Consider the following 19,956-nt stretch of genomic DNA (forward strand, 5'->3'; position numbering starts at 1 on the left):
ATAGAGTTAAGTGTAGTAGGGTAATTTCCATAGATTTAAGTGTAGTAGGGTAATTCCATAGAGTTAAGTGTAGTAGGGTAATTCCATAGAGTTAAGTGTAGTAGGGTAATTCCATAGAGTTAAGTGTAGTAGGGTAATTCCATAGAGTTAAGTGTAGTAGGGTAATTCCATAGAGTTAAGTGTAGTAGGGTAATTCCATAGAGTTAAGTGTAGTAGGGTAATTCCATAGAGTTAAGTGTAGTAGGGTAATTCCATAGAGTTAAGTGTAGTAGGGTAATTCCATAGAGTTAAGTTTAGTAGGGTAATTCCATAGAGTTAAGTTTAATAGGGTAATTCCACAGAGTTAAGTTTATTAGGGTAATTCCATAGAGTTAAGTTTAATAGGGTAATTCCATAGAGTCAAGTGTAGTAGGGTAATTCCATAGAGTTAAGTGTAGTAGGGTAATTCCATAGAGTTAAGTGTAGTAGGGTAATTCCATAGAGTTAAGTGTAGTAGGGTAATTCCATAGAGTTAAGTTTAGTAGGGTAATTCCATAGAGTTAAGTGTAGTAGGGTAATTCCATATAGTAAGTTAAGTAGGGTAATTCCGTAGAGTTAAGTTTAGTAGGGTAATTCCATATAGTAAGTTAAGTAGGGTAATTCCATAGAGTTAAGTTTAGTAGGGTAAGTCCATATAGTAAGTTAAGTAGGGTAATTTCCACAGAATTATGTTAAGTAGGGTAATTCCATATAGTAAGTTAAGTAGGGTAATTCCATAGAGTTAAGTTCAGAAACGTTAATCAATACAATAAGTTATATGAAGTGATACTTACACATATTTCATTATAACAGATTTCGCTGTGAAACAGAGCCTACACCTACAGCACAAGTGGGTAAAATCCTGGTGAATGTTGACAATCAGTACACAACTGAGTCAGAAGGAACGTTTGAATTTGTGGTATGTGTTTTAAAAAATCACATAGATTCTAGTAAGTCACCTACAGTTACTGTGGTGTGTCAGGTGGACCCATCAGAAATGACAAAAAAAAGAACATTCTGTGTTCTAGCTGATTTTAACTGCTGATGGGCCAGCTTACTGTCGGACCGACAAATATTCACAATAATTTGCATCACAAGTTAGCAGTGTTTGCAACTCTCTTCACTTACAATGCTGAACTTTTGTGACTGTTTTTATTATAAAATTTATGATAGTAAATCATCTGTGAACATAAAAGGTTTACAGAATAATTTATAGGTTCTAAACTTGTACTGGTTTTAACATTTTTTGGTTCTTCTTCACCAAAACAATCAAGGACTTCACACATTGAACTATAATATTATGATAATATCAACCACAGGACCCCACAGTAGACAGGCTGAGACCAGAAATGGGTCCCAAGTCAGGAGGGACCCGAATCACCATCACTGGAATGAACCTGGATACTGGGACCAAGACCACGGTGGACATTGGGGGCAGTCCCTGTGATGTCCGAAGGTAACAGTCTAGGTTAACAGTATCAAATGAGGACCTGGAATCAGATGATTGTTTTATTGTTCTAGGACACTTCAGTTCATTTTCATCTTTCACCTCGTCCTTAGTATGTTCTATTCTATCAAATTGAGATAAATGAAATCAAAATTGTGGCAAAAGTTTCTCACCATATTCACCACTTAAAAGTCATATCCTACTTAACATCAATGACAGGCAGTAACATGCCTACAACCACTTTCCTGTTATACCTGTAACACCTGCTCGTAAATTCATATCTATTTGAAATTGTACATTCAAATAATGTTCATAGTTTATGTTTTCAAATCTTCATCTGTGAAAATATTTCATATTCAAAATTTCAATTGATTTGAAAATCAACCTAGGCTAGGATTGCACTATTTGGTATTTTAAAGTTATCAAATGTCTTTCCTAAAACACCCTGGTAATTTGTGAATGGTTTTCAGGAGGAATGCCACCATCTTGGAGTGTATCACTTCCCAACATATTGCTGCGAAGGACACAGTAGAGGTTGAAGTCAGCTTTGGAGGATATAAACGTCTACTCAGGCCAAAGTTTACCTATGTGGAGGATCCTACCATCACTGCCATAGAGCCCACCAAGAGTATTCTCAGGTAATTAGTGTTTCCTGGCTACATCCCGGGTAATTAGGTGACTCACTGCTACATCCCCGGGTAATTAGGTGACTCATTGCTACATCCCCGGGTAATTAGGTGACTCACTGCTACATCCCCGGGTAATTAGGTGACTCACTGCTACATCCCGGGTAATTAGGTGACTCACTGCTACATCCCCGGGTAATTAGGTGACTCATGGCTACATCCTCAGGTAATTAGGTGACTCACTGCTACATCCCCGGGTAATTAGGTGACTCATGGCTACATCCTCAGGTAATTAGGTGACTCACTGCTTCATCCCAGGTATTAAGGTGACTGATTCCTACATCCTCAGGTAATTAGGTGACTCACTGCTACATCCTCAGGTAATAGATGACTCGCTGCTACATCCTCAGGTAATTAGGTGACTGATTCCTACATCCTCAGGTAATTAAGTGTCTCACTGCTTCATCCTTAGGTAATTAGGTGACTCACCGTTACATCGCAGATAATTCGGTGACTCACTGCTACGTCCTCAGGTAATTAAGTGTCTCACTGCTACATCCTCAGGTAATTAGGTGTCTCACTGCTACATCCTCAGGTAATTAAGTGTCTCACTGCTACATCCTCAGGTAATTAGGTGACCAGCTGCTACATCCTTAGGGAATTAGGTGACTCAATGCTACATCCCATGTAATTAGGTGACTCACTGCTACATCCTTAGGTAATTAGTGACTGACTGCTGCATCCTTGGGTAATTAGTGACTCACTGCTGCATCCTTGGGTAATTAGTGACTCACTGCTGCATCCTTGGGTAATTAGTGACTCACTGCTGCATCCTTGGGTAATTAGTGACTCACTGCTACATCCTCAGGTAATTAGGTTTCTGATTCCTACATCGTCAGGTAATAAGGTGACATTCCTCCATACCCAGATAGTTAGGTTTCTGATTCCTACATCGTCAGGTAATAAGGTGACATTCCAACATACCCAGATAGTTAGGTTTCTGATTCCTACATCGTCAGGTAATAAGGTGACATTCCAACATACCCAGATAGTTAGGTTTCTGATTCCTACATCGTCAGGTAATAAGGTGACATTCCAACATACCCAGATAGTTAGGTTTCTGATTCCTACATCGTCAGGTAATAAGGTGACATTCCTCCATACCCAGATAGTTAGGTTTCTGATTCCTACATCGTCAGGTAATAAGGTGACATTCCTCCATACCCAGATAGTTAGGTTTCTGATTCCTACAGTCAGGTAATAAGGTGACATTCCAACATACCCAGATAGTTAGGTTTCTGTATATCTACATCGTCAGGTAACAGAGGCTGTCCATGTTAGGTATCTGATAGTATGTACATACATACCCAGATATCTTTGTTGTCCATGATCAAATTCCTGTGTTAAAAGAGTGGCTTTTCCATAGTTAGCTTTTTCACATTCTCAGGTAATTATACATTTAACATGAAGTCTTTATTGAGAGGTAAGTTTGCCATGTATATCTAAGTAACAGAGGCTGTCCATGTTTATCTATAGTATGTATATAACTATCTTTGTTGTTCAAACCTGTGTAAATGCTTTTTCAGATGTTGTGATAATTGTTGACCATGTTTATTTTACAGTGGAGGTATTACACTGACTGTGATAGGAGAGAGACTGGGGATGATACAACGTCCAGAGTTCTTTGTAGAGGTCAACGATCAGATGTACCCTCCTGCTGTAAGTCACACAAGGAAGGGAGACAATTATGTAATGTTTGTTGTTGGTTATCATCAGATGTACCCTCCTGCTGTAAGTCACACGAGGAAGGGAGACAATTATGTATTGTTTGTTGTTGGTTATCATCAGATGTACCCCGTGCTGTAAGTCACACGAGGAAGGGAGACAATTATGTAATGTTTGTTGTTGATTATCATCAGATGTACCCTCCTGCTGTAAGTCACACGAGGAAGGGAGACAATTATGTAATGTTTGTTGTTGGTTATCATCAGATGTACCCTCCTGCTGTAAGTCACACGAGGAAGGGAGACAATTATGTATTGTTTGTTGTTGGTTATCATCAGATGTACCCTCCTGCTGTAAGTCACACGAGGAAGGGAGACAATTATGTAATGTTTGTTGTTGGTTATCATCAGATGTACCCCGTGCTGTAAGTCACACGAGGAAGGGAGACAATTATGTAATGTTTGTTGTTGATTATCATCAGATGTACCCCGTGCTGTAAGTCACACAAGGAAGGGAGACAATTATGTATTGTTTGTTGTTGGTTATCATCAGATGTACCCTCCTGCTGTAAGTCACACAAGGAAGGGAGACAATTATGTATTGTTTGTTGTTGGTTATCATCAGATGTACCCCGTGCTGTAAGTCACACGAGGAAGGGAGACAATTATGTATTGTTTGTTGTTGGTTATCATCAGATGTACCCCGTGCTGTAAGTCACACGAGGAAGGGAGACAATTATGTAATGTTTGTTGTTGGTTATCATCAGATGTACCCTCCTGCTGTAAGTCACACGAGGAAGGGAGACAATTATGTAATGTTTGTTGTTGATTATCATCAGATGTACCCCATGCTGTAAGTCACACAAGGAAGGGAGACAATTATGTATTGTTTGTTGTTGGTTATCATCAGATGTACCCTCCTGCTGTAAGTCACACAAGGAAGGGAGACAATTATGTAATGTTTGTTGTTGGTTATCATCAGATGTACCCTCCTGCTGTAAGTCACACGAGGAAAGGAGACAATTATGTATTGTTTGTTGTTGGTTATCATCAGATGTACCCCGTGCTGTAAGTCACACGAGGAAGGGAGACAATTATGTATTGTTTGTTGTTGGTTATCATCAGATGTATCCCGTGCTGTAAGTCACACGAGGAAGGGAGACAATTATGTAATGTTTGTTGTTGATTATCATCAGATGTATATAAAATTATGTATGAGTTCGTGATTTATGTCAAAATTACTAAAATATTAAGTCAAGTAGTTTTCTTGTGTAAATTCTTTAAAACATTTTTTTTCTAAATCTCTTTCCTATCAATCATACTTAAAAAAGACAATGGGATGTGGTGTCCTTCTGATTGACAAAAAATTGTCATGTAAAGATACCGAACAATTTGGATGTGTCAGAAAAATCTAGCGCTGGGTGGCATGTGAAATTTCCCCGTCTCAGTCATATATAAAATAGTACCATCCAAATGTTGATAAACGGGTGTAAAAATATCTAGATATATACATACACATGTGTACCCTCACATAATGAAGTCATTTTGTCAAAGATAAATCATGAATTATACACAACTCACTCATTTCCATTTTCAGTAAGAGAATGTAGAATATACATGTGTATGTAGTAAGTATGTAGAGGAATGTTACACAGATGGGGTTGATGGTAAAATGTTACATGCCCACATTTTAGTTTGTACTGTAGTATAAATCATAACGTTACAAAGAGTGGTAGAGGGCGTATAACATGGCTTTCAATTCTTATAAAAATGCTAGAGGTTTACACAGCAAATACAGACAATTTGTCATAGTCAGATAAAAAAAATCAATCTGATAACAAGTCAGATGACCTTTGGCCAGCACTGTTTTAGATGTAGGCTGTCATCTGTCTTTATTTGATTCCACTTTCTTCCATGAAAAACATTTTAGCATGAATCAGAGAATACTCCTTGATCATCATGTTCCTCTTCATCAGGAAATGAATATAATTGATTTTTAGGTTATAGCAAGAGTCAACATAACTTTTGTTTCATTAAATAGATAAGAGATGAAATATGTTATGTTGTAGGAGAGTTCTTCAGGATGTCCTTGTTAATATAAACTATAGCACCAACAAAGTGGTAGAATAAAGTATGATAAAATGTCATAATGTTTGTTACTTCCTGATGTTGTTCTGTGTCAGCAATCAATCTCTATTTGACTCACATGTCCTGTGTGAGAAATCAATCTCTATGTAACTCACATGTCCTGTGTCAGCAATTAGTTTCTATGTGACTCACATGTCCTGTGTGAGCAATCAGTCTCTGTGTGACTCACATGTCCTGTGTCAGCAATCAGTCTCTATGTAACTCACATGTCCTGTGTCAGCAGTCAGTTTCTATGTGACTCACATGTCCTGTGTGAGCAATCAGTTTCTATGTGACTCACATGTCCTGTGTCAGCAGTCAATCTCTATGTGTACAATGATTGTTAATTACGATCCTTATATTACAGGGACATCCGTGCCATCACATTGAGAACTACATGAACAAATGGCTGCTTTGTCATACCCCACGTCTGAACTTCCTCGGAGAGAATGTGACAGAGACCAACCCAAGAGAGGTGCACTATGGGTTTAACCTTGATGGGGTCACCACCTGGCGTAACATCTCCAAGCGAGAGAACATGGGACCTCTCCTTTACTATCCTGACCCGTTAGTGGAAAGGTTCTCTGGAAAAAACTCAGAAAAAAAGTATATTGGTGACAAGCCCCTGGTTATTGAAGGTCGGTTTGCAGGGATGAGTCAACTCATTAAAGATGTGAAGGTTGTGGTGGGTCAGAATGAATGTATGAACCCTGTAACATCGGACTCTACCATCAGCTGTGAACCTCCTGAAAACCCTGACGGAATTGACTCTAAAGGAAATGCACTGGTCCTGGTAAATATTTTGTCTTGTTGATAATTTCACACACAGAAAAATGTCAACATAATTTTATTGGAGTGACCAGCATGAAAAGAATTTTATGGAACTGTTAAAAATTGTGATTAAGAGGCTTTCCACCTGATGTTTAAATAAGGATAAAAAAACAAATAGCTGAAACTCGGAGAGCAGCGCTTACGGGTATACCTGTTTGGATAGCTGACTGGTCAAAAATTGTTATGGTGTAATATTCAGAAAGTATCATTTTATATACATTTTAAATCAGTGAATAATCATATTGATCCAAAAGCAAAAGTCATAAGGTCATAAGGATCTGATTTGTGAGGATAAGGTACAGGATGTTTATGTGTATGATTGAGACTAGTAGAGAAAGTATTTCATGATGATGTGTGCTCTGTGCTTAAGATGGTGATTGATGAGGTACTGACCATAGGGCCTTGACAATGGCAGATCTCTGAATTTCCTCCTGTACATTAATTGCTATATATGAAATTCTTACAGACTTTTCTTGACCCTGGATTTTTCCAAGGTGATAAAAAGCCAGCAGCAAAACACAATTGAACCTCTACAGTTTCTCAGAGGTTTAATGTGTAACTTTTCTATACAGCATTCATTTCACAATTAACTGTTCTACAATAGTGGCTAATGGCATTCATATTACTATAAACCAATAGAAATTATTATTTATGATTTAATCAACCTTTGTTACAGATAAAGATTGGATTTCTGAGGAAGGATGTAGGCTACCTTAACTACTTTGACAATGAGACAGAGGAGAAGCCGATTGCCTTAGGTATCATTCTTGGTGTGGTCCTCCCAATCATCGCTATCATCACCCTTCTAGCTATCTGTATCATCCGACGCCAGCGTAAGAATGGACCCAGCAAAAGTGGTATCCCAGAGATGTTAAAGGACTACGACGGAAAGAACGAGGAGGCAGATATCGGACTTAACCATGTGTCTGTTAAAGCAGACATGAATGGACAGATCCCAGGTAGAACATTCGCAGGAGGAAAACTGTTTTGTTAAGATACTGATTTCGGGGAAATTCTGTAATACTCGAAGAGTATTCCTTCATTAGTAAACTCATTATTAGACTGGATCATTATACAAGTATTGAAATTTTTTTTATTTATCAAGTATTGAAATAAAAGTGTGTTTTTTAATTCTTATATATTTCAAAACAGAATCATACTTTCACAGGTTCATCACCACATATTAATAATTCTTAAACTGAGTTATCTTTTTTATACAAAATTTCTCTTAATCAAGATTTCCAATTTAGCTCAAATTTGAGGGTAAAAATGTATATTTTCTAATGTTTTTGTACCCTTTGCAGCTACAGAATTTCAAAAATAGCGGGTACAAGATGAAATTTTGGGTTAAAAAAAACATTGGTAGTAGGGAATACTGCTACTGATGCTGTTTTTTCCTAGTTCAAATTCAGTAAGATGTCGTGATGAGTTTAATTTCATCAAAGCTTCTGTAGTTGAACTTTCATATTCTTCAAATATTTTACTAGTTTTGGAAAATTACATATTATAATATTTCATTAATGGTTTGACCTTGTAAGTGATACTGACCTCTGACCTTTGTCAGATTCTGGACCCTATATCAGTGAGCTTCTAGCCAGGATCGAGGATGAAGCTGCCCGTCAGAGTATCAGTGACTTTCTCATACCACGGTCAAAACTGGACATTGGGGAACTTGTGGGTAAAGGTAGGGTGTTTTACAGCATTCTCTTTCTCATGTGAAAATTTTTGTCTATTATCAATAACAAAACTTTGTGTACATGTGTGCCATATATTTTGTCCTTGTTGTGTAGTCTACATCTTTGACAAGTTGGATTTTTGTAAAAGTTGTAATTGCATTTTGGATGAAATAAGATATTGATGAAAAGTAAATCCTGTAAATATGATTGAATTTATGCAAACACTTTTTTTTGTAGGAGTCTTTGGTAACACTTACCAAGCCACATACACAACGTGTGTAGGGGCTGATAGCGAGGAGAAGAAAACTGATGTAGCTGTCAAGTCACTTTTGGGTAGGTGTCAGTTCAAAAGGGTTTCTATGTGTGTTGTACTAGATGTCACACTAATAGGTTTTCCTTGTGTGTTGTATTTTTTCATTTGATGTAAGTTAACTTTTTGACCTTGTCATATAGGACAGTTGTAACCTAACCTTTTGACCTTGTATTATTGGACAGTCGTGATTAACCTTCTAACCTTGTAATACAGGACAGTTGTAAGTTAACCTTTTGACCTTTCCTTATAGGACTGTTATAACTTAACCTTTTGACCGTGTCATACAGGACAGTTGTAAGTTAACCTTTTGACCTTATTTTACAGGATGTAATACAGACAACACAACAGTTGATGCATTCCTGTCCAAGTGTTTGGTCCTAAAGGATCTACAACATCCAAATGTCCTCCCTCTCATGGGGATGTGTCTGTCGGCTGCTGAGGAACCTCACATGGTGATCCCATACCTCGAGAGGGGTGATCTCAAAACCTATGTCAGGGATCCTGCAAAGGTTTGTTTCAAATTAATGGTGGTCCCCTTCCATAATAGGGCTGATCTCAGAACTAACTGCAATGAGATGTGGGATGTTTCCTCTTAAGTATCCCTCCTGATTTCTTTGATTTTTTACATCACCAAAATTACCATCTGCATCATGGAAAACAGCTTCTTAGTAAGATTTCATTCAAAGTAGAAAAAATAACACTTCTCCCTGCTGAAAGTGTTTGTAGTCAGATTACCGTTAAACCCTTGGGCCTCTTGTTTTTTGATAAATGGAACAGCTATCATCAAGAGAGTTATTCAATGTTACAATATGCTGTGATAATGATGTCAGCAGTTTGATTATTACTTTCACACTTAATAGCAATGATACATGGATTTGTTAGATGTCATGCAGTGATAAATATTTCATGATTCTAACAGGATGTGTAATTTCTGATGTAAAATCAGTTAGTCTGATGCTTGACTTGTTTTACTAGGGGCAGGATCACTTTAGATAATCTGTAACAATCTTAACATTTCTCAAATGATGAGTGATTCATTTGTTTACAGAACATTACAGTGATACAGCTACTGGAGATGGCTCAGCAGATCTCCGAGGCGATGGTTTACCTTGAGAGTCTACATATCGTCCATGGTGACCTGGCTGCCCGTAACTGTCTGTAAGTATAAAACATCATAACGTTAGGATACCAGCCGTTTTGTAAAGTTATGTTTGTAATTAAAGATTTATAACTGTATAATTTCACACAGGTTGACGGATGACAAGGTGGTACGTGTGGCAGGTTTTGGTGTTACCGATCTTTACACGATAGACTACTGCAAGGCTGACGAGGACAGAAATAAAATTGTGACCAAGTGGATGGCACCGGAGGCCATCGATACCTTTGTCTTCTCTCATAAAACAGATGTGGTAAGTGGCCATGGTTTAAAAGGAACTTCTTGGTTTTAATGATGAACTGAAGTTAGTGACTGATAATCAAATTATCTGAGAAACTGTCTTAATGACAAGACAAGTGATTTGTGTAGATATATCAAGAATATTTAATTGGGATATCTTCAGAGTCACAGATCTGTACTGTTTAATAAGGATATCTTCAGAGTCACAGATCTGTACTATTTTATTGGGATATCTTCAGAGTCGCGACACAGATCTGTACTATTTTATTGGGATATCTTCAGAGTCACAGATCTGTACTATTTTATTGGGATATCTTCAGAGTCGTGACACAGATCTGTACTATTTTATTGGGATATCTTCAGAGTCGTGACACAGATCTGTACTATTTTATTGGGATATCTTCAGAGTCACAGATCTGTACTATTTTATTGGGATATCTTTAGAGTCGTGACACAGATCTGTACTATTTTATTGGGATATCTTCAGAGTCGTGACACAGATCTGTACTATTTTATTGGGATATCTTCAGAGTCGTGACACAGATCTGTACTATTTTATTGGGATATCTTCAGAGTCGTGACACAGATCTGTACTATTTTATTGAGATGCTGAAATTTATTTTTCTTTTATTCTAAATATCTTAAATATTTAAGATAATGATATAATGTATAGGTACTTGTGAACATTTAATTTTTTTTTAAATCTTTGAGCATTTAATTTTTCCATGGTGAATGAATCATTGATCAGCTTAAGGATCCACGATGAGTCTGTGAGGTGATTTAGTTGCTTCTCCTGTCATTATCAATTTACATGTGTGGTAAACCATCATAACTTCCATTCTTTACTGAAACTTTTTCTTGTAGTGGTCATATGGTGTGTTACTATGGGAACTGTTGACAAGGGGAGTAACTCCCTATCCAGATGTGGAATCAAAAGACTTGAAGAATTACCTAGAAGGAGGTCATCATCTTAAGAAACCACGACAATGTCCAGAATCATTGTATGTATAGCTATAGTAATTGGGGGAGGGGAGTATTTATTTTGTCTACTGTTGTAATTGGGGTTGGAGGGCTCATTTTTTGTCTTATGTGTTAAAAATTAAAATAGTTAAAAATAAATACTACGTCTGTGGTCCATCCATCCGTAAACAATTTTTGTTATCACCATTTCTTGAAAAGTTTAGGATGGGGCTCAATTTCATGTGTGCATGTTCGATTTTTGGACTGATCAGTAAAATAAAATGGCTGACAGGTGGACATTTTGGATTTTCTCAAAGGAGTTTCTTATCACTAATTCTTGAAAAGTACTTAAACGATCTCTCAGATTCAAGAGGTAGGTTCCCCTTAGTCTCTAGTTGTGCCCTTCATATTTTTGGACTGATATTATGAAGTCCTTAGTAATGTTGACTATGATAGAATTCATCTCCTCAATAAAGGTCCTCTCTCCAACCCCACTTTACAAACCTAATCTCCCCTAACATCTCTCCCCAATTCTCATTTCAAACACATCTCTCGAACTCTCCCATATCCTAAAAATCGCCAGATAAATTGAAGCTACCGTGTATATTTTTTAAACCCATTTTTTTGCCTTTCACTTTTTGCTAAATTCCTTTTTTCATTTATTCTTAATTTTTTTTTAGCCAGTTTACTAAATAGTGCTGGTTACAGAGGCTGGCAGTGCTGTAGCCAGCCATACCTATCAGTGCTGGGTACGGAGGCTGGCAGTGCTGTAGCCAGCCATACCTATCAGTGCTGGATACGGAGGCTGGCAGTGCTGTAGCCAGCCATACCTATCAGTGCTGGATACGGAGGCTGGTAGTGCTGTAGCCAGCCATACCTATCAGTGCTGGGTACGGAGGCAGGCAGTGCTGTAGCCAGCCATACCTATCAGTGCTGGGTACAGAGGCTGGCAGTGCTGTAGTCAGCTGTGTTTTCTAAACAATACAATTACGGAGACTGGCAATGCTGTAGCCAGCTGTGTTTCCTAAACAATACAATTACAGAGACTGGCAGTGCTGTAGCCAGCTGTGTTTCCTAAACAATACAATTACAGAGACTGGCAGTGCTGTAGCCAGCTGTGTTTCCTAAACAATACAATTACAGAGACTGGCAGTGCTGTAGCCAGCTGTGTTTCCTAAACAATATAGTTATGGAGACTGGCAGTGCTGTAGCCAGCTGTGTTTCCTAAACAATACAGTTATGGAGACTGGCAGTGCTGTAGCCAGCTGTGTTTCCTAAACAATACTGTTATGGAGACTGGCAGTGCTGTAGCCAGCTGTGTTTCCTAAACAATATAGTTATGGAGACTGGCAGTGCTGTAGCCAGCTGTGTTTCCTAAACAATAATAGTTATGGAGACTGGCAGTGCTGTAGCCAGCTGTGTTTCCTAAACAATAATAGTTATGGAGGCTGGCAGTGCTGTAGCCAGCTGTGTTTCCTAAACAATACAGTTATGGAGACTGGCAGTGCTGTAGCCAGCTGTGTTTCCTAAACAATATAGTTATGGAGACTGGCAGTGCTGTAGCCAGCTGTGTTTCCTAAACAATACAATTACGGAGACTGGCAGTGCTGTAGCCAGCTGTGTTTCCTAAACAATAATAGTTATGGAGGCTGGCAGTGCTGTAGCCAGCTGTGTTTCCTAAACAATATAGTTATGGAGACTGGCAGTGCTGTAGCCAGCTGTGTTTCCTAAACAATACAGTTATGGAGACTGGCAGTGCTGTAGCCAGCTGTGTTTCCTAAACAATACTGTTATGGAGGCTGGCAGTGCTGTAGCCAGCTGTGTTTCCTAAACAATACAGTTATGGAGACTGGCAGTGCTGTAGCCAGCTGTGTTTCCTAAACAATATAGTTATGGAGACTGGCAGTGCTGTAGCCAGCTGTGTTTCCTAAATAATACAGTTATGGAGACTGGCAGTGCTGTAGCCAGCTGTGTTTCCTAAACAATACAGTTATGGAGACTGGCAGTGCTGTAGCCAGCTGTGTTTCCTAAACAATATAGTTATGGAGACTGGCAGTGCTGTAGCCAGCTGTGTTTCCTAAACAATACAGTTATGGAGACTGGCAGTGCTGTAGCCAGCTGTGTTTCCTAAACAATACAATTACAGAGACTGGCAGTGCTGTAGCCAGCTGTGTTTCCTAAACAATACAATTACAGAGACTGGCAGTGCTGTAGCCAGCTGTGTTTCCTAAACAATACAATTACAGAGACTGGCAGTGCTGTAGCCAGCTGTGTTTCCTAAACAATACTGTTATGGAGACTGGCAGTGCTGTAGCCAGCTGTGTTTCCTAAACAATACTGTTATGGAGACTGGCAGTGCTGTAGCCAGCTGTGTTTCCTAAACAATATAGTTATGGAGACTGGCAGTGCTGTAGCCAGCTGTGTTTCCTAAACAATACAGTTATGGAGACTGGCAGTGCTGTAGCCAGCTGTGTTTCCTAAACAATACAATTACAGAGACTGGCAGTGCTGTAGCCAGCTGTGTTTCCTAAACAATACAATTACAGAGACTGGCAGTGCTGTAGCCAGCTGTGTTTCCTAAACAATACAATTACAGAGACTGGCAGTGCTGTAGCCAGCTGTGTTTCCTAAACAATACTGTTATGGAGACTGGCAGTGCTGTAGCCAGCTGTGTTTCCTAAACAATATAGTTATGGAGACTGGCAGTGCTGTAGCCAGCTGTGTTTCCTAAACAATACTGTTATGGAGACTGGCAGTGCTGTAGCCAGCTGTGTTTCCTAAACAATACAATTACGGAGACTGGCAGTGCTGTAGCCAGCTGTGTTTCCTAAACAATACTGTTATGGAGACTGGCAGTGCTGTAGCCAGCTGTGTTTCCTAAACAATACAATTACGGAGACTGGCAGTGCTGTAGCCAGCTGTGTTTCCTAAACAATACTGTTATGGAGACTGGCAGTGCTGTAGCCAGCTGTGTTTCCTAAACAATAATAGTTATGGAGACTGGCAGTGCTGTAGCCAGCTGTGTTTCCTAAACAATACAGTTATGGAGGCTGGCAGTGCTGTAGCCAGCTGTGTTTCCTAAACAATACTGTTATGGAGACTGGCAGTGCTGTAGCCAGCTGTGTTTCCTAAACAATAATAGTTATGGAGACTGGCAGTGCTGTAGCCAGCTGTGTTTCCTAAACAATAATAGTTATGGAGACTGGCAGTGCTGTAGCCAGCTGTGTTTCCTAAACAATAATAGTTATGGAGACTGGCAGTGCTGTAGCCAGCTGTGTTTCCTAAACAATAATAGTTATGGAGACTGGCAGTGCTGTAGCCAGCTGTGTTTCCTAAACAATAATAGTTATGGAGACTGGCAGTGCTGTAGCCAGCTGTGTTTCCTAAACAATACAGTTATGGAGACTGGCAGTGCTGTAGCCAGCTGTGTTTCCTAAACAATACAATTACAGAGACTGGCAGTGCTGTAGCCAGCTGTGTTTCCTAAACAATAATAGTTATGGAGACTGGCAGTGCTGTAGCCAGCTGTGTTTCCTAAACAATAATAGTTATGGAGACTGGCAGTGCTGTAGCCAGCTGTGTTTCCTAAACAATAATAGTTATGGAGACTGGCAGTGCTGTAGCCAGCTGTGTTTCCTAAACAATAATAGTTATGGAGACTGGCAGTGCTGTAGCCAGCTGTGTTTCCTAAACAATAATAGTTATGGAGACTGGCAGTGCTGTAGCCAGCTGTGTTTCCTAAACAATAATAGTTATGGAGACTGGCAGTGCTGTAGCCAGCTGTGTTTCCTAAACAATACAGTTATGGAGACTGGCAGTGCTGTAGCCAGCTGTGTTTCCTAAACAATACAATTACAGAGACTGGCAGTGCTGTAGCCAGCTGTGTTTCCTAAACAATACTGTTATGGAGACTGGCAGTGCTGTAGCCAGCTGTGTTTCCTAAACAATACAATTACGGAGACTGGCAGTGCTGTAGCCAGCTGTGTTTCCTAAACAATACAGTTATGGAGACTGGCAGTGCTGTAGCCAGCTGTGTTTCCTAAACAATACAATTACGGAGACTGGCAGTGCTGTAGCCAGCTGTGTTTCCTAAACAATACAGTTATGGAGGCTGGCAGTGCTGTAGCCAGCTGTGTTTCCTAAACAATAATAGTTACGGAGACTGGCAGTGCTGTAGCCAGCTGTGTTTCCTAAACAATACAGTTATGGAGACTGGCAGTGCTGTAGCCAGCTGAAGATTACATCAGAATACTTTGGATGTTTTCCCATATTTCATTATTGGTACAAGTATGGAAGAAGTACAAAATTGTTTGTTACTTAAAGTGTTCTATTTTGTATATTTCATGTTTTAGGTACGTGATGATGGTACAATGCTGGACAGACAGACCCAACGACAGGCCAACATTCCAGGAAGTCAATGATGATATGAAGACCTTCCTGTCAGCTGACACCGGTGAACAAAATGACGACACATCCGATACTCAGCCACTTAAGTCCAACATTGAACCTGGTGGCTCTTCAGAGTACCTAGAGGTCATGGGTTAATAATGTGCAAATTTTGACCTAGATTATTTTTATTTATAAAATTATCTATAGGTCACAGGATAAAGATTATACAAATCTATGTCAAAACAAGAATCAAACTATTCTCAAGTTAATGAATGTCATGCACTTACTGGAAACAGACTTGCCCGTTAAGTGCATTAAAGACTTTATATGATCACAGATTGTTGTTGTGTAAGCTATATTGCTGAGACTGAGGTTGTGAAGGAAAGGATATCAGTGAGATAAACAGAGATGTACAGATGTATAGTCACAAAAGGTGACAGTTTGACTGACTGGTCACAAAAGGTGACAGTTTGACTGACTGGTCACAAAAGGTGACAGTTTGACAGACTGGTCACAAAAGGTGACAGTTTGACTGACTGGTCACAAAAGGTGACAGTTTGACTGACTGGTCACAAAAGGTGACAGTTTTGACTGACCGGAGGTAAACACAGGAGGTGCTGGCAATGAGAGCCCTGTTATATTGGGCTTTCAGGGATTGGTGAGGACAGCGTGAATACACCACAAATCTGATGACTACAATCAAGTACATGTATAAATGCAAAATGTGTGTGACACTCTTTGAACGGATGGCATGGCCTAATTTGGTGAATGATAAAGTCCCCTTTTCCAACATTTCATCCATGTATTGGAGACCAGTGCTATAAAAACTAAGTGCTGAAAACACCACAAAGTGGTATAGACTCGAGCAATATTCCTGGGTTCTGGAATTGTATATCTGTTGTGAGATGGTACTTAAAATGCATTGATGAAATGTCTGCTTATGTGGAGAGTTTAGTGTACAGAGTCTGGCTATTGTGAGTTGTGAGAATGTATCAGAAGCAAGATCATTCATCAGATATAGAAATCGTGTTATTTTATGTTATTGGCCAAGCCAGTGAAGCAGTAGATTGTATCTTCAGGCATTTTGTACAACATGTTTTTACATCTTTAATACTGTAAATCACTCTGTTTTTGTGAGAGTCTCATTTCTCTGTTGATTTTCAGGGAAATTATTTTCCAATTTAGATCTACCCTGGGTATGAATTCTATAGATAATGACTATTACTATCAAATGAAATGATGTTCAGTTGTGAATTTAAATAATACTGAGTCTTTAAGGCATTGTTCAGGAAGTGAAATATACTCAAAAATAGGGTGTTTTACAGAATCCCATCAATTAGCTCATTACCTCTAGTTTGTTCTCATCTTGTACTGTAATAAGGTTGTTTATTACCATTAACATCAGATTTATTTAATCAAAAATGTGTTTATGTACAAACTTACAAAGATCAATCAATTGTGACATGATTAATGAAAGTAGGATCTTGTTGTAGTTAGCAGTGATAAAATTGCCAGTCGTTATCTACACCTTCACCTGGTGGTAGATATGTATACATACCAAGTGCTGTTACACCTCCACCTGGTGGTAGATATGTATACATACCAAGTATTGGTACAGCTCCACCTGGTGGTAGATATGTATACATACCAAGTATTGGTACAGCTCCACCTGGTGGTAGATATGTATACATACCAAGTATTGGTACAGCTCCACCTGGTGGTAGATATGTATACATACCACGTACTGGTACAGCTCCACCTGGTGGTAGATATGTATACATACCAAGTATTGGTACAGCTCCACCTGGTGGTAGATATGCATACATACCAAGTACTGGTACAGCTCAACTGGTGGTAGATATGTATACATACCAAGTATTGGTACAGCTCCACCTGGTGGTAGATACGAAGTATACATACCAAGTACTGGTACAGCTCCATCTGGTGGTAGAAACCTAGTATACATACCAAGTACTGGTACAGCTCCACCGAGTGGTAGATACATAGCAAGTACTGGTACAGCTCCACCTGGTGGTAGATATGTATACATACCAAGTACTGGTACAGCTCCACCTGGTGGTAGATACGTAGTATACATACCAAGTACTGGTACAGCTCCACCTAGTGGTAGATACATAGCAAGTACTGGTACAGCTCCAACTGGTGGTAGATACATACCAAGTACTGGTACAGCTCCACCTGGTGGTAGATAAATACCAAGTACTGGTACAGCTCCACCTGGTGGTAGATACGTAGTATAAATCCCAAGTACTGGTACAGCACCACCTGGTGGTAGATACATAGTATACATACCAAGTACTGGTACAGCTCCACCTAGTGGTAGATACATAGCAAGTACTGGTACAGCTTCACCTGGTGGTAGATACATAGTGTACATAACAAGTACTGATACAGCTCCACCTAGTGGTAGATACATACCAAGTACTGGTCCAGCTCCACCTGGTGGTAGATACATACCAAGTACTGGTGCAGCTCCACCTGGAGGTAGATATGTATACATACCAAGTACCGGTACAGCTCCACCTGGTGGTAGATACATACCAAGTACTGGTACAATTTCATCTAGTGGTAGATTTGTATACATACTTTGTACTGATACAGCTCCACCTGGTGGTATATATATCTTCATGTTGTCACTTAATACCAGACACTGCTTGGGCTCCACCTGGTGGTAGATACAAATAAAGGTAATGTCATTTCATAAACCATTGTGACAGCTCCACCTGGTGGTAGGTACACAATGTCTCTCCAAATCAGAGTGTAACAGCTCTACCTGTTGGTAGGTACACAATGTCTCTTCAAACCAGACAATGTAACAGCTCCACCTGGTGGTAGGTACTTGGTGTAGAGCTCCATTATTAGAGGTAAATAAGGTCAATCTATCAAAGATACGGTCTGTCTCAGCTTGATCTGGTGGTATGTCTTTCTATCATTATATTGTGTGGAGACAGATAATCTGTTGAATTGTTTTGTATAGATGTGCTTTTATAACTGCATGTTTTTATTACTTTTATTTATTGATTTTTGATAACAAAACAGATCAGAATCTGTTTTGTCAATGACCAATACAAAATGTACCAAGATTTTTTAAAGCTTTTTTTATGAAAAAAATAATAGTTATAGTTTATATCTGTGTGCCATTTTTTATATCAACATATAAGTACTTTTGTTCTTATCAATATACTGTAAGTATACCACTGTGGACATCTCAGTAGTCTGTTGGTATACCCTATAATCTATTTCAATGACCAGTGTGACCTGGTCATGTGACAATGAGTGTTCTTGACCTTTTTAGAATCATCACTTGAGTAGAGGTTCAAGCCAGCAATACAGGTCCCATGGACCTCTTGTGTACATTTGTTGGAAACTGATGTTTCATTTCCATGTTTGGAATAATTTGTCAATTCTGTTTTTCAAAATATGAGGAACATTTCACAAAGTTATATATATGTACATTCTTCCTATTATCAAACTGCTTAATTTTTATAAGCACATTACATTTTATCTCTTTTTTTCTTTTTTTTTTCAATAAATCTTGCACATTTTTATATAAAAAATGAATTTAACAATTATTCAGAGGTTAATAAGCTGTAACAAATTGATATTTGATAATGCAGTGTCTACAAAGTTCCTCCATTACAAAATTTTAATGTAACATTAAAACCAAGAAATAATGTAAGGTTTTATAACAAAAGAAATTACACATGGTGCTTACTTAATTGATAAAAGTTTACGTGAGGAATTCAACTTACGCCTGAAGGTGTTAATTTGAGGGGAGGGGGGTGTTTGATGTACAGGTCATTATTATTATCAGAACTGTGTGTTGGGAATCTTGCCTACCATGATAATGTGCAATATTAGTTATATCTGCTTGTGTCAGTCTAACAGCTGAGCATGTTGGTGCTTACTCATTCAATTTTTTTTTCATTATTCTTTATCATTTTTAATGAATGTACATAATAGATCTAAGCACTTTTATTTTCAAAAAAAAAAAAAAAAAAAGATACAGTATTGAAATTTACCAAGCTGTTTTACAGCGGTCAAATTTCTGTATTGAAATATACCCAGCTGTCCTACAGTGGTCAAGTTTCTGTACTGAAATATACCCAGCTTTCCTACAGTGTTAAAGTTACTGTCCTGAAATATACCCAGCTGTCCAACAGCGGTTAAGTTTCTGTACTGAAATATACCCAGCTGTCCTACAGTGGTCAAGTTTCTGTACTGAAATATACCAGCTGTCCTACAGCGGTCAAGTTTCTGTCAAGTTCCTACAGCGGTCAAGTTTCTGTACTGAAATATACCCAGCTGACCTACAGCGGTCAAGTTTCTGTGTAATGTACCCAGCTGTCCAACAGTGGTCAAGTTTCTGTACTGAAATATACCAGCTGTCCTACAGCGGTCAAGTTCTGTGCTGAAATAAACCCAGCT

The 19,956-nt window shown here is 38.8% G+C and overlaps 1 protein-coding gene across 1 annotated transcript in view; it reads left to right on the top strand.

The window, feature by feature from the left end:
- The window catches only part of LOC132553245 (hepatocyte growth factor receptor-like), a 46,034-nt gene extending 30,289 nt beyond the window's left edge, over positions 1-15,745 (top strand). The window contains exons 14-26 of the mRNA XM_060217474.1: positions 832-937; positions 1,338-1,474; positions 1,936-2,103; positions 3,714-3,810; positions 6,310-6,735; positions 7,450-7,732; positions 8,338-8,457; positions 8,687-8,782; positions 9,087-9,271; positions 9,811-9,920; positions 10,012-10,171; positions 11,023-11,159; positions 15,471-15,745. Coding sequence (XP_060073457.1) covers positions 832-937; positions 1,338-1,474; positions 1,936-2,103; positions 3,714-3,810; positions 6,310-6,735; positions 7,450-7,732; positions 8,338-8,457; positions 8,687-8,782; positions 9,087-9,271; positions 9,811-9,920; positions 10,012-10,171; positions 11,023-11,159; positions 15,471-15,663 — 2,218 coding nt within the window. The 3' untranslated portion in view covers positions 15,664-15,745. The remainder of the gene's footprint in view (positions 1-831; positions 938-1,337; positions 1,475-1,935; positions 2,104-3,713; positions 3,811-6,309; positions 6,736-7,449; positions 7,733-8,337; positions 8,458-8,686; positions 8,783-9,086; positions 9,272-9,810; positions 9,921-10,011; positions 10,172-11,022; positions 11,160-15,470) is intronic.
- Positions 15,746-19,956: the final 4,211 nt, after the last annotated feature.

This window comes from Ylistrum balloti, unplaced genomic scaffold (genome assembly GCF_031769215.1).
Source record: "Ylistrum balloti isolate Yb309-2 unplaced genomic scaffold, AGI_CSIRO_Ybal_v1 Utg370312, whole genome shotgun sequence".
Lineage (NCBI taxonomy): Eukaryota > Metazoa > Mollusca > Bivalvia > Pectinida > Pectinidae > Ylistrum > Ylistrum balloti.